The sequence below is a fragment of the Diadema setosum genome, chromosome 16 (assembly GCF_964275005.1).
Source record: "Diadema setosum chromosome 16, eeDiaSeto1, whole genome shotgun sequence".
Classification (NCBI taxonomy): Eukaryota; Metazoa; Echinodermata; class Echinoidea; order Diadematoida; family Diadematidae; genus Diadema; species Diadema setosum.
In genome coordinates this window covers 34,279,201-34,297,072 of record NC_092700.1, presented here as the reverse complement: position 1 = coordinate 34,297,072, position 17,872 = coordinate 34,279,201, and the positions used below count along the sequence as shown (strand labels likewise).

The window sequence follows — 17,872 nt, the reverse complement described above, 5'->3', positions numbered from 1 at the left end:
TCAGTTGAACGAATACTATACCATTCCTTTAATATCTTTTTACTAATTGTTAAATTCAAAAACTTTCCAAAGCTTTTTATTAGTCGACATTACGTGAGCTATCCGTTTGTTATTTTACCGTGACTCTGAAGTTGTGACGATAAGATATTATGATTTACAGCAGCACTTCTCATCTTTCTCAAGTCTTTCCAAATAAAAATGAAAAAAAAAAATGTATCCGGTTTATACATTTAACCGGGTCTCAGAAAACTTTGAAGGAGCCATGCAACGCGGGCCTCGGGTTTAAAAAAAAAAAAAAAAAAAAGGTTTAAAAAACGCAGATAGTGTAAGCATGGACCTACTATAAATGGACTTTCATCGCTCGTTAATTAATTCATGCACCTGTTTCTGTCAAAATTGGCACAACAGCATTTCAAACATGCTTCCCTGCTTTGATCTTATCATCACCGCAGACAGGCAGCCTGGATAAAAACATGACGACGCTTTGAGAAATCTAAAAACTACATGCGCAGAAGATAGTAATTCTCTTGTATGTGCACTTGTAGTGTACATTGGGGAATTATCGCTCAAGTAATTTTATTTGCGAAATGCGCATACTTTACAAGAGAAAGCAATTATTTTGGCTGGTTGGTTATGATTTGTAATCTAATTTTCCCGATTTTTCGCACATTGTTCCAGAGTAAACATGGACAGTAACCGTAAATGACACGTATGTCCTATCATTAAGCCATGTTACAATAACATGCTTGTCCACAAGTGTCCACTTCAGTAATTTTCAATTTTGTGACAGGAAAACTGTCATGTTTCGGGTTTGCTGCTCCCTTTCATTGGTGTTTATACAAAGGTAGTTGAGTCTGAAAAGGCGCCTCAGCAAAATTAAACTGCAATGAGGGAAACGGTTCTTTTGTCAGTGTGATGCACGATTGCACAATCGTCATTGTCCAAAACAAACGTCTGAATGCACATAATCAGGTAGCGGCGGTGATGATGGGATCAAAGAAAGACCTTCGTTTCTAGTCCATGTAGTAGGTCCATGATGTAAGGTACATGCATTAGGATTTCGGAGACTCCTGTTTGCGATAAGCACATATGCAATATAAGAGACATATATATATATATATATATATATATATATATATATATATATATATATATATATAATTATATAAATATGTGCAATGTATATAAAGAGGAAGAGGGAGAGAGAAAAAGATTATTTATCACAATTGTATGTATGAAATAAATCCTAACACAGATCAGATATATTAATTGATTAAACCTATACTCCTATATATGCATTAATAGTACGTGCATGTGGGTCTCGACTATTGCGAACTTGAGTTCATGTTGTTAAACTTCAAGAAATCTATTATGGGCATATAGTTTGATGAATCCATCTTGAATCTTACTGGATGTGCATCAGGGACAAAGGTTTCATATATCACTAAGGGTGACTTGTGCTTTATTTGATATAGCACGTGTATTTGTCTCAAAGTTGTTTACGCCTAATTGTCCATCTGTTCTTGTTTTTTTTCCCCTCTGTTTAAGCTTATTATGTTTTGTTTTGTTTGTTTTCGGTCAAAGTAGGAATGAGGACCTGTCCAATGCTTGAATCCTCACTCGGCGTCACAAGCACAGATTTCAAACTCACTGACCGGCATACGCTCCTAAAGTTACCACGGAGGCGGATGCAACCATGTCTCAAGTGTATATGAATATCCGTGCAGTTTACTCGGTTAATTGAATTGAAGTGGATGTTAAGGTCACATGATACGAACGTCAATAACAGCTTCGTTTAGAAACGAGACTAAAACCTTCACTCAAGGACAATTTTACTCTCTTTTTTAAGATAAAATCGAAAGGTAATTTGTACTTACGTGGCATAGCTCTCTCCGGATCAGTTACAGGCGATCATAATTGTGTATGGAAACAACAAATATGGGAATCTAGAAGTTGCTGGGGTATTGTTTGTTTGTTTGTTTGCTCGTTTGTGTGTTTGTCCTTTTTTTACATACACATGTAAACCTTTGTGTACTATGCTGTATGTTACATGGCGACACGACATTTTTTTTTGCTACTGCGACAATTGCTCCAGTCTTATTTTCTCCAAGGACTTAGAGTCGGGGTTAGGATTGTGATATAGGTTTTAGGTTTAATTTGGTGTGAGGATTAAGATTACGATTAGGTTTACGTTAATGGGTAGATTTTACTTTTGTTTGACTTAGTCTGCAATTATTTCAAGGGCGCAATTATTGTTGCAGGAGCCATGGCACATGATTGTCCATGAACCTTTCTTACTTCAAATAAGACACACAATGCATCGTGTATCCACTATTTAATCCATTCACTTATACTTGAAATCATTTTTTTTTAATGATCACATCAACATAATAACATGTAATCATTCAACAAGTTCACGCTGTTTTCTTTTTCTCCTCTTTTTTTTTTTTTGTATCAAGACGAAATCTCTATACAGCTACTAAATTCGAACGTAGATAACTGATTCTCTGAATTCATGTTTCAAATGCGTGCACATGTAAATCAATACGTCCTAAAACTGTTCATGGTAAGATGTTATATTTATATCAAGGTGTACAAATTAAGTTTGACATAATTATGCCACATGATGTTAATCTTTATACTTGATGAAAAAAAAAACCCTTTAAATCCGATAACGTATGATCTATAGTAATTGTATGCAAACGTGAATGTACATCATAGAGAGCTAGTTTCCCCTCTCCTACGATTCTATTACTGACAATTCCACATTTTTGTTTGGGAGGCAGTAAACCATATTGCTCTTTTAATGTGCATGTTGTGAACGTTATGCCACTATCTTTGTACCTGTGGACTCCTTCGAAAAAGTGCCTTTGGCTCCAAACGAACGTGTCTCATCCCACGAGTGAAAAATAAAACTTGACTTATTGGCTGATGTGAAATGTGAATTCTACGTGTATGAAGGCACACTGAGCGTCTTTGTTCGTTTTAGACACACTCCTATTTTCGTCCTTCCCCCTCTTTTTGCCCATATTGTACTGTTTTTAACACCAGTACGAATTACACACACACACACACACACACACACACACACACACACACACACACACACCCACACACACACACACACACACACCAACACACACACACACACACACACACACAAACAAACAGATCGATACACACATGTCTGCGGGCAGGTACTTCACATCCTCTCATATTGATATATACGTGTATTCAGATGTACATAGGAAATCAACAATATGTCTCGTAAATATTGTTGGGTGGAGTGGAGGGAGGGGTTCTGACAGGTTACGTATGAGTAAAATCAGATGTTGTTTAAATGTCACAGACATGGCAGGAAGTAACTGCAAACTAAACACGAGTCACAATAAGCATCAACATATTCATGACTATGATACTTTTCAATCGTCACATTCTCCCTCGTTCACACGAGGGAGAAAAAATGGAAAAGAAATTGTCTCCTTTCTTTCAGAAAACGATGCTGTCGTACTGAACAATGGTGATCCGACAAGACTCGATCCTCATACTGGTACACTCTCTTGTTTAGATCTAACTATTGTGAGTAGGAGGTTAGCCGTTAAGAGTAAATGGAGTGTCATTTCGGATAGATTCGGAAGTGACCACTTCCCCGTGGAAGTTACAATAGAAGTATCCGGAAATGAGTATAAGAAAGAAACGTCATATGATGGGAAATGTTACAAGAAAATTGACTGGAGTATATATAAACAAGAGATTGATGATTGTTTTTTAATGAAAATGGAATCTTATGATGTGCAGAGTGAATTATAAATTGATGTTAGAAGTTATTAATGATGCTGTTGAGAAGGCGTCTGTAGATTGTTCAAATAGAAACAAAAAACGTCATTCCTCTATCCCGTGGTGGAATAAAGACTGTTGGGATGCAGTTAAAGTTAGAAATAAAGTAAAAAGAAAATTTATGAGAACGGGAAAAAATATGAGGATTTATGTGAATATAAGCAGAAAAAGGCGTCTGCGCAGCGTGTTATTAGACAGGCTAAAATGAATTATTGGAGAAATTATTGTAAAAATATGAATCGTTTTACTCCAGTCGCGCAAATATGGAGAAAGATAAGGAGAATGAGAGGAGAGCATAGTAATAACGAGAAAGCTATTATTATGAATGTTAACGGATTATATATTACTGATAAATCTGAAGTCGCAAATGTTTTGGGTAGTTGTTATCAAGAAAATGATCGTGTATACAATGAAAACAGTTCGGAGGAAAATGATGCTTCCTATTTACATAGTATACATGTATCTGACAGCTTAAATGAACCATTCAATTTTGGTGAATTTAGATTAGCACTTAAAATGTCAAAGGAATCGACTCCAGGTCTAGATGGCAATTGCAAACGCCACATTGTAAATATGTCAAAAAGTGCTCAGCAGAAAATACTGGAATTGTTCAATCGTATTTAGGAGACCTCTGATCTTCCACACGATTGGTTACATGCAATTCATATCCCAATACTAAAACAAGGAAAGTGTAAGACAGATCCTCATTCGTATAGACATATATCATTAACCTCATATTTGTGTAAGATCATGGAGAGGATGATCTACAAGAGATTGGAATGGTATGCAGAAAAACACGATCTCTTATCTGAATACCAATCAGGATTCAGAAAGGGCAGAGGAGTCCTTGACTCGATAGTCATGTTGGATACAGATGTTAAGAAATGTATGATAGATAAAGGTTATTTGGGTGTGTTATTCATGGATTTAGATAAAGCGTATGATTCTATTGAGAAGTGTAGTATGATGAGGAAGTTGAAGATGGTTGGGATCAATTGAAGATTGCTATCATGGATATCATCCTTTTTATCAAACAGATCATTAAATTTTAATGTAAGAGTTAAAGGGCAACTCTCTAACAACTTCCGTACCGATGATAGAGGACTACCTCAAGGAAGTGTTATATGTCCTTTGTTATTCAATATTTATGTAAGTGATATATCCAAAGGATTATCAATTGCTATACTACATTATGCTGATGATATTGCTCTGTGGATTTCTTGCAAAAATCTGAAATTATTAGCAAAGAAATTGCAGTCCTGTGTGGATCTTTTATATGAATGGAGTAAATCCTGGAAAATGAATTTTTCAGCAGAAAAATCGTGTTATATGGTATTTGCTACTAAGAAAGGTTGCACTGATATGAATGTATGTATGAATGGTTTGAAATTAAAGCAAGTACACAGTTATAAATATCTCGGAGTGGTATTTGATAGTAATTTGAATTGGTCAAAGTATATTGAAAAAATTAAGATTAGTTGTCAAAAAAGAATCAATTTGACGCGATGTGTATCTGGTGCATCATGGGGAAGTGATTTTTATGTCCTCAATTTGATGTACAGGCACCTTATCAGACCAGTAATAGACTTTGCTGCAGAGGTGTACGATTCTACCTGCAAGACTATTAAATCTACCTTGGATTCTATACAGTATCAATGTCTAAGGTTAGTTACAGGAGCTCTCCCTACAACGTCTTTAGAGGCTCTGCAAGTGGAGTGTGGCGAGATGCCTTTAGAACTTAGACGTCAGTTATTGGCTGATAGATTGAAATACAGAATATTAAGTTCTAGTACCAATCACCCGTCAAGAGCTTGCTTTACGGACTGTTGGCAATATCACACGAGAAAATGTGAAGAAAATAAGAAATATCAACCCATAGCTGTTCGCACTCTAAATCTAGATGCGGAGGTAGAAAATGTCTGTGTACCAGTACACCCTCCATGGCATGTCGTAGAGCCTGAAATATGTTATGATATCCATAACAGGGTCAGTAAATCTGATATGGTTCATCAACAAAGAACAGTTAGCGAAGAAGTGATAAATACTCGCTGGATATATCATTTAAGAATATATACTGACGCATCCAAAGAGACTGATAGCGGTGCTACGGCAGTTGCCTTTTACGCTCCTCAGCTGAATGTTTCAGTAGGAAAAAAAGTTACGTCAATATCAGTATGTAGAGCGGAGCAAGTAGCCATAGTAATGGCATTAAACTGGATAGAAGAATTTCAGCCAGTCTCAGATGTGGTGATATTAACGGACTCTTTGAATAGTTTGTATGAAATAGAAAATGTTTCCAGTGATAATATAGTGCAAGAAATAATGTTTAAGATTGCGAATTTATATTACATGGGAATAACAGTATCCTTTGTATGGATTCCTTCACATTGTGATATTTATGGAAATGAAATGGTAGATTCTTTGGCCGAAGCAGCCTTGAAAAGAGAATATGTAGATATATTTGTTAAAAAATCATATAGTGAAATACGAGCAATGATTGGGAGATATTATAACGCGATCTGGCAGAGTCAGTGGGACGCATCCAATAGAAGGCGCCATTTATATATCGTGAAGAAGAATGTACTGCCGGTCACATCACTGAGTTGTCGTACAAGGAGAGAGGAAGTTGTTGCTTGTAGATTGAGATTTGGTGTGGCAAGATTAAATCATTTTATGTATATTATTGGCAAACATCCGACGGGAATGTGTGCCACATGTATGGTTCGAGAAACTGTAGAGCATTATTTATTACATTGTGATATGTTTGAAGATGAGAGGAAGTTGATGAAAACAGAAGTTAATCAGAAAGAGTTAAATATATATGTTTTATTACAACCACGCAATATACATATCGTTTTGAAATACGTCAAAAGGACAAATAGATTTAGATTGCTGTAGACCCTGTGTCTTTTTTTTTTTTTCTCCTTCTTCTTCTCACATAGTTTCCTAGGTTTGTTTTTGTTGCTGTATTTATAGCACACTAACATTGTTGATAAACTCACTTTAATTAAGCTCCAAATGAAAGTGCTTACAGTGTGAGAGACCAATTATTACAGTATGAGAAATTGATTATTATTCAAATTGTTTCTAAAAATTTCTGATATCTTTGCGCCCCCCGCCTGCTCTCCGTGTATATGAGTGGCCTAGGCCTTTGTGCTGAGAAGCCTGCTAAATGTACATAGCTGGGTTGGCAAGATTATACCATTAGACAGCGGTTGGCAGGTTGAGTGGACCAGTGCAAAGGACAGTTTTTTATGTTTATTTTATAACATATATTTTGAAAAATATTTTGTTTATGATAAGTGCGAAAAAAAAATTAACGTGGTGTCTAAAAATAAAATAATGAATTGTTTGGCGTGAAATATTCGAGTTTTGAATGCAACGTCAAAATATATAACAACAACAACAACAACAACTCGTTCACACGATCCTACATATAAAAGTCATGCTCACTTCTGATTATTATACTCCAGCTACTGTAAATTGTCTGGTTCCTGAAAGATAGCAAATCTACGTCTGTGAAGCAGGTGCTTTAGACATCCTGTTCAGCATACATAATATCATAAACATATTAACATTATAATATTATAAAATTGTAGACTTTGTTTTATTTTGCTCCATGGTTTAACCATCAAAAGATCGCCAATTCAAAATGCCATTACAATAGGATATTTCGCAGACAAGCCGCCGCGGCAGCGCAGCTTGTCTGCGAAGTATCCCATCGCAGAATTACTCTTTGGCAAGATGTGCATTGCATAGGGCTAATATTGGGAGGATTTTAAACTATAACTCATACGCACACATCGAATGTGTATACAGTGCATTCCCGTTATCACGAAATTCCGGTTACAGTGAAGTAAAAATTCAGGCCACAACATTATCCACGCTATGCATTTTTATTGTGTATTTGTTCGGTTATAAAGAAATTTCGATGTATAACGAAAGAAAATTATACCGGTTCCGAGGACTTTGTTAAAACGGAAGTCCGCTGTAGCAATCGACTTGAAAACATACTAACGACATACACGGTGCATCGATGTAATAGTTTATTTCTCCCATGCAAGCGACGTTGTGAAAAAAAAAAATGACAATTAGCATTACGAAGGGCAAGAAAAAAAAAATCATCATATATTTCAGAACGTTATTACCAGTGATTTTCGAACACGTGTGTAATGCCGCACTCATTTTTCTTGAAACTCTTGGCCACTAAAAATAGCAAACTACCCTATAGAGTGTATTCCCTTCTTCAACACATCCTGGCAAAAGATAACGATCAGAGTCAAATTTTAATATTTTAGTGTGCTGAAGAAAGACATAATGAGTACGAACATCAAATCGTTGTTAATTATTGCACAAAGTGTTCAGGGCAATCCCCGTTACAGCGAAATAGTCGGGATCTCAAGAATATTCTCCTTATAAGAAAATCTAGTACGAACGGACAAAGGTTATGAGGTAAATAATGATAAATTAACCGGAAAATCCTCGCGCACTAACGAAATCTCGTTGTATTCGTGTTATTTATAACTCAGGGGTGGGTCCAGGAATTCCGACAAGGGGGAGACGCCTTAACAGAATTGTAACTAGAAACTTATTGAGGTTCCGACAACATCGTTACACCGGGGGTTCATCTCTCCTATCTTTTATCGATTCATTTAAAAATGGAAGACTGTGTGGATTATATGGGCACGGGTAAAAGGCTCATTGTAAAGAGTGTAACACTGAAAGTATCACAAAGTGTTACATCAAGAAATAGTACAAAGCACTGGGACAAAGGTCCACTATCACAATTCGAATTCACTGTACACCAGATACGGAAGAAAAACCTGACACATTTTGTGCGAAGACAATACGATATTGCATAAGGCGGTTACAAACAATGACATTCGAAAACGAGTACATATACTGCGACGCCACTAGATTATGACAACCATACTATACACTACAATAAGATTCCTCAGGAAAAACAAAAATAGATAAGTGAGAAAAAAAATCACGATGAAAAATCCAATACCTTGTATTTCCTTCATTGCAATATTTTGCTTATCACAATAATTTCATATTTGATACTTTATCAACAAATTTCACAAACATGACAATTCAATGTATTTATCCAATCAATGCATTAATCAGGTAATAAGAAGATCGCTCAACAATCTATCACCAGACATTTGCAAATTCATTAATGAATGAAGGTATGAATTCATTTTCCAATTAACGATGCTTTCATTCACTCACTCAGCCATCAAAGAATTACAATCAATCAATCAATTAATTGATCAATTCATAGATAGATCAATTAATTGCCAATTAATGAATCAAGAATAGACTAACTAAGCAATCACAATCAGTACAGGATCTGATTCAGGATCTAATTCAGCTACACTATGAATGAACAAAAGAATGAATCAGTCAATCAGTCAGTCAGTCAATCTGTCAATCAATCAATCAATCAACCAACTGATCAATCAATCAATCAATTCCTAAGCAATCAATCCACTGGCAATCATCTACTCCACTATCTATGACAGAGAATAAACAATATAGTCAGAAACGGTCTAGTACATTCAACACAGCTGTGCCTGCATCATTAATTTTTCTCATAATACTATCTTTTACGACTTCATTTGGGATATAAGAGACTGCTTGAGTACGTAATACAGAGATGATTTACCTTACACTGAAACATTTTAAGCCTTGAACTTTGATGATAATGATTGTGTAAGTACAGTGCATTTCAGAGCACACCTCCCATTGTGCAACATTCCACTGCAAATGCACGATACAGTAATAGGCACCAGCAAGGAGTTACCAGACAGCATCCAGAATGGCGCCCCCTGGAGTTTACATGACGTACATCATGAAGTCACTGCATTGGTAGAACATTGGGGGAGCTTCCGGGTTCTTGGTTTCATAGATGACCTAAACAAAGAGTGTTAAAGTACCGAAATTAACCCTTCTCCATTAAAAAAAAAACAACCAAAAAACCAAAAACAAAAACAAAACTGTTTCTCCCACACTTGCATCATTCTCTGTGCACTTTTACAAAAAAAAACAAAAAAAAACAAAAAAAACAAGCAGCATAAAGACTTTAGTTGCGCACTTTGAAATGAAAAAAAAAAATAGAAATAGAAATCTTACAACTGACATGCCTGAATTTCATGCAATATAATACATGGCACATTGCTTTCAAACAGGAACATTTTTATGAGGTTCCTTGATCTTTAACCTCTGACCTTGAAGACTGACCTTAATGCCTTTGAGCATGATGAAAAAGTACCCAATTTATTTCTATCAATACTAAACCAAACATTATTATTATCAGATTGTTATATGGAGAGCTGATATTGTAGCTAAATTCTAATAGTGAACAATGTATTCATTTTCCAATTCAAGTATAATATGTGTATGCAACTTTGTCTTCCTTACCTGATGATATTACTGCTTGGCATTCTATCTTGACATTATGGATATTCAATTAAATTCAAGTGATTTTATTTCCACATTAGTTATACAAAGCAATATAAATAATGCTTTCATGAGTACATAATATCTTAAACAGGCAATTAAGCAATGCATTTTTTTTTTTTTTGGGGGGGGTAACTCTATTACGGAAAAGAGGAATTCACAAGAGAAGCATAGCGTGTAAGTTTTTGTGAATTACTCTAGAAGATAAGGGCATCTCAAAATCCATCAAAGACTCCATGTATGAATATTTTGATACCTTGATGTCAGGCAAAACAAACAGAAAGAAAGGACTATGACAAGGACAAGAATGAAAGCAGGGACGGAACGGGCAGGAAAACAAACTAAAAATTTTAAATGACATGGTGAGGGTAGAAATGCAGAGTTCGGATATACCATCTTCAAACTTACCCTCAAGATTCCTGGTTGGTTAACAGGTCTGTAAGAACAAAGAAAAATAAAGAAAATGATCGCTATCATTCTCATCATCACATTTCACTTCTTCATTACCCCTTACCCAAGCTAGCACCATTTCATGTGGAATCTTTAAAGCCTCAACTGCATGTTAACCCATTGAGGACAGACTGATTTTGCTACAACATACATTTCCAATAGATACCTGCCCGAGTATACTAGGGACTTGTCATCAATGGGTTAAACAAGACATTCATGATGGCTTGAGTTAAAAACCACAACTTTGCTGAATACTCTGTAACACACACATACAAAAGTTCTGAGAATTTCAGCCTTAGTATTACCATTGATACTCAGAGGTACCCTCCCCCTCCCCCCACCTTCATTTACCCTCTTGGATCAGACGTGTAAATGGTTACCTGGCAACCTTATCATATAGTGATGTAATAATAATGGCAGCTTATAGTTCTCTGGTAGAACAGTGGCAACACTGAGAAGATTACCTGGATAAGAAAAGATCATATTACTCATTAAGCTGTTACTTTGGGGTACAGAAATTTCTTGCGGAGGGGAGGTCACAGACATTTTGGCGAGGTGTCTATTACTACAAGTGCACTATAACCCCAGCGCACGGCAACATTTTCGCATGTTCTTAAATTGGCGGTCCAACAGTGATTTGCAATAACTGTGAAAATTAAACCCTCATGAAGATAACAGTTTACACAGTAATATAATCATAAATACCCAATCCCCCTCCCCCCACCTCCAGGCTCCACCCCCATTCTCTATCTTGGCTTACCCCGTTGGCATGGTAACATTCTTGTAGTAGAGCGTCAAGGATGGGTCAGCGGTGTCGGGCATCATCTCAATGTCCTTGAAAGTCTTCTCATTGTCAAAGCTCACAGACACATTGAAGCTTCCCTGCAATAAAAGTGTGACAAAAACTTGTGAAAACTACTCATTCATTCCATAAAATATGATTTAAAGTACACAGAGCATGACAGGTACAAGTGTGTATTTATTACTCCCACCACTTGTACCTTGTCATCGCAATACTATTGCTTTCTAATTCATCAATTAGAAGGAATATTTGTCATGACTTCTACCTTTTTTAAAGAAAGGTAAATTCAGAAAAAGCTGATGTGCTGTATTCGACAGAGAGACAGACAGTGTGTCCATTACAAACATCATGCCAAACATTAGTGTATTTCAAATGAATGATTATGGCACTGAGGTGTTTTCTTTTGCAACTCATAGACAAACTGCCAATCTTCAACATTACATGCATAAATCAAACAGCAATTATCTAGTGTTTTGATATGTAGCCATCACAATATATAGCATGCCTACTACGGTACTCAAATTGTGGCTACTACTCAAAACACCAAATAATCAGCTTTTATTTACAAGGTGAAAGCCGATTAGTCAATCATTAATAATGGCTGTGGTTGCTATGACAACCCGAAGCAATTCCCTAGTACACTGCCATCATTGTCAGAATTCAGCACAGTCAGGCTAGCAGCATTCATCCAGTACCGGGTACCACTGATATCAACAGGAAATAGTGATCAGTGTTCAGACCAGTACATTCTTGAATGCTCCATTGGTGTTGAACCATAAAAAACCTTCTAAAGAGAAGTTGACTGGTCCTATCTGCAATAAGAAGTCAGTAAACTCAAAAGGTATGATGGATTTGTTGTATTGAACCTCCTTTACAACAACTGATATCAAATTTATGTTTGCTGTCTGATAAGGATAACAGTATACAGTATATAATGTTTGATTACTGATACCACTTGAGCCATTTTCTGATAGAAGAGATAAGAATAAAGAAGCACACAAACACACACACACACATGAAACTGAGGACACACAGTTTTCATTTTTTGACATTTAGTTTGGGAAAAGGTAAAGTGACCTACACCTTTGTACCTGTGCATTGATATTAAGATATAAAATTGAAATTGTGCTTCTGGTGACCTTTCCTCAAATTTACTGTCTTTGGACATGTTTACTCAGAGGCTCGCTTTATGACTTACCGGGCTGTCTTTGTTGAAGTGATCCAAATTCTTCTGGAAAGCGACTAGGAACTTGCTGCCAGCCCTTTAGATTGTATTAACAATGAAACAAACAACTTGATAGTTTCATGTTATGATTCATATACATGGATCTGACTATATCAAAAGAGAAAAGGTTTTTGATTATTCTGGGATGTCTCAAAGTAACACATCAATAAGCAATAATTCCTTGAAAATATGCAGAGAACATGTCATTCAAGGAAGCATATTCACATAAGTTTATCTAGATATTCATCCATATTAATCACAATTTGGCAAATATATGCAGTCAATGGGCATCATCTTATATGAAACAAAAATTCAGTAGAATTTCTAGAAACATTAAAGAGTGTAATAGAGTTACATCAAATCAATATAACTTGATTTTCTCCAGGGATGTTTTTGTTGTAACCCTGTATATAGGTAATAAGATAGTATTATCTACGGGAGAAAGAAACAGGCAAACAGATTGTTTCAAACATTACATTTACTGTCGCAAAAAAACAAACAAACAAACAAAATTTTAAAAAAAAAGCCTTTTGAAAAGGATGAATGACTTGACAAGCACTGTTTATTTTGTCCACACAGAAAATCAGGATGCTACAACAGTATCGGCAGGGGTGATGATATATCCTACCAATCTAGATCTTGACAAAGGACCAAGTGTTCAAATTAGTTTTCTTGAAGTATTACAACCTGTCGCCTATTTCACTTCACCCCTTGTATGCTTTTACACACACGGTCCAAAGCTCCCAGAACCAAAAGGGTTAAAATTATTATTTGCTGCCATTTGTGACCATCAACTAGCCGAATATCACAATCTTGTTCAGCATGACATAATATCATATCTATAAAGGAATAGTTCATTACAGTGTAACTCTATTGCTATCAATTTATAAATGAACAACACGCAAACAAACAACACTTTTCTTCCTCGTTGGTAAAGCTTTACTTCTCGCAAGATGGATGTCCAATAACGTTCCACAATCTCACCTGATACCGATGAAAGACTCGCCCTTCCCTCGTCCTCCGCACGGTCCAGTAACCAGGCCACAGTCGGGGGAGGCTGGTACAATGGCAGAAAAGATACAATTCTCAAGTTAGACAATTTTATATCACTTACAGTTATTTTCTGATTGATGCAAAAACAGTTTATTCTCTTTCAGTTTTCAAATGTTCAGGTTAAAGCAGTTTATGTTGTGTTTATTGTGAGTGTTTGCTTTAAGTGTTTGGTATTCACTTGGTGATAATCTTTAAAATGTTTTAGGATGACGAAAACACTGGACTTCATGAAACTACGACATACAAACAAAGAAGTGACAAGTAAAAACACTGTCTCCAGACCACTACATGCAAGTTTTCTTGAGTTTACTACAGTCCAGGATCCATGAACTAGCCTTACTCTTCCTTTAAATAGAACTCTGAGTGGCCTACAAGCTGGGATTCGCAAGGACCACATGATGATGAGGGGCTGACCGTGAATACCGACTGTATAGTTGACAAGAAGTTACCGAATGAACAAAACTAAGAGACAGATTCATTGGTCAAAACTACATGTACAATTTAATACTCTTGCTGTGAAAGTGTCTGTGAAGAAAAAAAGAACATGTTTCTATTTTTCAGTGTAGTTGTGTAATTAAACTGAAAATTGCACTAATCTCGCCACTCACTTTCCTTCAAGTTCAACAAGGAACAAGCTTATAAAACATATGTCCATCCAACGCTTCAATACTCTTCCTCAGTTTGGGATCCCCACACCAAAGAACTTATTTGTGATAATAGAAATGGTCCAACGACGTGCAGCAAGATTTGTGATGGCCGACTACGACCAACAAAGTAGCGCGACTCTAATGGTACATAACCTTCACTGGCAGTCTCTACAGGAGTGGCATGCACACACCAAGGCAATCATGTTATACAAGATCATCAACGGCCTTGTCGCTATCCCTGCTGCTCCACCATACCTGTACTGCATCATCCATCAGACCTGACTAGAGGCCACCACATCCAACCCCGGCAACATCACTGCAGAATCCTCTCTTATCAACACAGTTTCTTCCCAACTGTGGTTTCAGCTCCGTCTCTCGATCTCGAGACCTTTCGGAGCAGTTTGAAACCACCTACTCATGGTAAAAATCTGACTGCGTTTTAAAGAAGATGAAAATTGGTTAGTAATGTGCCCCGCCCCTTCCCAACGTCTTCTATAGGGCCTACTGGGCCAAAGGGGGTCATCCCCTGATCCGCTATGGTCGAACTTGAAGCTATGATCACCAATGTAGGCATACAATAACATACTCGAATGTGCAGCACCAAACCTCAGTTATGATCACATCTTCTGGTAATGTAGAATGACTAGGATTTTATATATTCCTTGCTTTCGGGGGGGGGGGGGGGCGGGGGAAGGCACTTTTGTGTTCCCCTTTGAAATGGCTGAGATATCCACAAAAAGTAAAGCAAAGTGGTCCTAATAAAAGGTGGGACCCACCCTTTATCAAGACCACTTTGTTTTACTTTGTTTCATATATCTCAGCAATTTAAAAACAAATTTTCATCAAATAAACTTTTAGTTCCTCTTAGAATAGTATATTTCAAATACATGAAATAAGTGGTTTCAAATGACCTCCCCCAAAGTTAAAATCTGAATTCCAATCTCAACCAAAAATATCTCATCCCTTTGTAAAAAGTAATAAAACGATCAATAACGTCGCATGACGAAAGTCGGGGAATACTCACAATGATTGTAATATCTTAATTGAGCGTTCAGCAATCAAGGGGAACTACAAAAACTAAGACTTATCGTGTTGTCTGCTAGTATCTTGTATTTTTCTCTGTGAACTCCATGATCTGGCCCCGTTTCATAAAAAGCTGATAATTATGACAGCAACTCTTGCTGGAATGGCAATTGTCATGGTAATGACAAGAATCCAGCTTACGATTGGCTGTTGCTATTGAAACCACCTACATTCCGATAGCCCTCGAGCAAGTCATACTAAGGAGGTTTTTTACTTGCACCATTAAGTTTATTTTTTTTTTTTTTTTTGCACCAGATGTGATGTTTGTTCCTGTAGTCACACCTATAGCACCCAGTACGACAATACTCTTTTGAGAGTGATGTACATATCGGAAGAAGAAGAAAAACAACAACAACAAAGAGATTCAACCTTGTATGCATGTACAACTGTACCTACCTGGTTTGTTGATGTTCATGATCGAGCCACGCTGCGGTGGACTCAGCATACACAAGTGCGCTTCCGCGACCAAGAACACAGCCGCGAACAGCAGACACGAGATCGTCAAAAGCTTCTGCATGATGCTGACTTCAGTGGTTAGTGAACTTGTAGACACTAAAATGGTCTGTTTTCACGTCTTCTGTGGTTTAACATCTAAAACAACCCAATATTGCACGAGTCACATACAATCTGAGTTGACCCGACTCGCACTGCCACATGTAATCACTGCAGTGCACGCGTGATGTAAACAAGAGACCTAATTCACATGACCTGGCCGTCTGCTCGATTGGGTGTCACGTGACTTAAATTCACTCAGGTGACTGAAAGTTCACTTTTTTTTTGGTCCGTGCTTCACTGTACGGGCGGGCGGGCAGCGAAGGCAGGTACAGTTTGTGTACAGCTGTACCAATACACGTGTACTGATCTCTATGATTTTTTTTTTTTTTGATTTTTTTTTTGATTTATTTATTTTTTTTTATAGAGATCAGTGGCAGGTACATCTACATTACAACTATTAAAACCGAATACTGTAGTCGGCTCTGGGGAATAAAAACTTATTGTGATATGAAAAAATCTTAGGTATATGCGACATTCCACCGATTCTTACGAATAAAAACATATGCATGTAGAATGTTGTGCACAGGTTCTTGGGTAAACATCATGAATTTGGCGGACAAATAATGTTGTTAGTCTTCAATATTTCGAAGAATTAACGTCGCCATCAGGGGCGGCGCAGCCGTGGGGGCCGTGGGGGCTCGGGCCCCCACACACCTTTTGTGCACCATACAAAGGAATACATAAGGTGTCATCACTTTGGGCCCCCACACTTTTTTCAACCCAGAAGTACGTAAGAGGCACTACAATGGGAGGGGAGAGAATGAGCTGAGGACCTTTTTTATTTCTTTTTTTTTTTTCGCTTGTTAGCTGAAGAAACCCGGAAATGGACGGGGAGAGATGAGCTGAGGACCTTTTTTTTTTTTTTTTTTTTTTTTTTGCTTGTCAGCTGAAGAAACCCGGAAGTGAATGGGGACGGGGAGAGATGAGCTGAGGGTGAGGACCTTCCTTTTTTTTTTTTTTTTTGCTTGTTAGCTCATGAAACCCGGAAGTGGGCCCCCACACTTTTGAAAACAGTGCGCCGGCCCTGGCCATAGTGCTTGAGACTTTCAATCATCTTGTACAAAAAGGGTGAATTTGAATATACATTGTGCCTCATCCACGCAATAATTTCGATGTGACATCCAGTTGGAAATCTCCTTAGAATAATAGTGTTTTGTTTTGTTTTGTTTTGTTTTGTTTTGTTTAGCTTCTTTTTTTTTGGGGGGGGGACTCGTGGATGCTTTACCTTTTATTTTTTGTTTTGCAGTTTGAGTTATATGATGAAATTGAATTTTCTTATAACTTCAAACAGGCTATTTTATCTATCCCAATGTGATTATTCATAATCATTGTTTGTTTGTTTGTTTGTTTGTTCATTTCCATCTGAAAAAGATGGCTTGATAGCCCATATTCAGCTAGGTTAAGCTGGTCTTCCATGGGGTCCAGTTGGATGTGAGGTGTGACCACTTCATCGAGTTAAACATCCTTTTCTTTTCGATGAATGAATGAAGCGGAATCTTTTACGTGCATGAGTTGTATACTCTCTCATAAAAACACGGGACCTCTATTTTATATCCTATCCGCGGGACAGAGTGTTTTGCCTCTTGCTATAGAGGGGTCGGTATGCTTACACACAACATTGCTCAGTCCAGACTCGGGTTCGAACCCGGGCCCTTTCGGATCGTGAGGTAGACGCGCTACCGACTGAGCCAACTCACCGTTGGTGGGACTGATGACACATGTGGTGGAGGCCCTAATAGATTTGTTGCCCTTTCG

The 17,872-nt window shown here is 37.2% G+C and overlaps 1 protein-coding gene across 1 annotated transcript; it reads right to left on the bottom strand.

Moving 5' to 3' along the window:
- Positions 1 to 7,757: 7,757 nt before the first annotated feature.
- LOC140239934 (uncharacterized) lies at positions 7,758 to 16,133 on the bottom strand. Its single transcript, XM_072319752.1, has 6 exons — positions 15,959 to 16,133; positions 13,764 to 13,836; positions 12,753 to 12,816; positions 11,513 to 11,634; positions 10,711 to 10,738; positions 7,758 to 9,756 (listed from the first exon to the last, which is right to left on the bottom strand). The coding sequence occupies exons 1-6, from the start codon at positions 16,077 to 16,079 to the stop codon at positions 9,679 to 9,681; spliced, it is 486 nt and encodes a 161-aa protein (XP_072175853.1). The 5' UTR covers positions 16,080 to 16,133; the 3' UTR covers positions 7,758 to 9,678.
- Between the last annotated feature and the right edge of the window lie 1,739 nt (positions 16,134 to 17,872).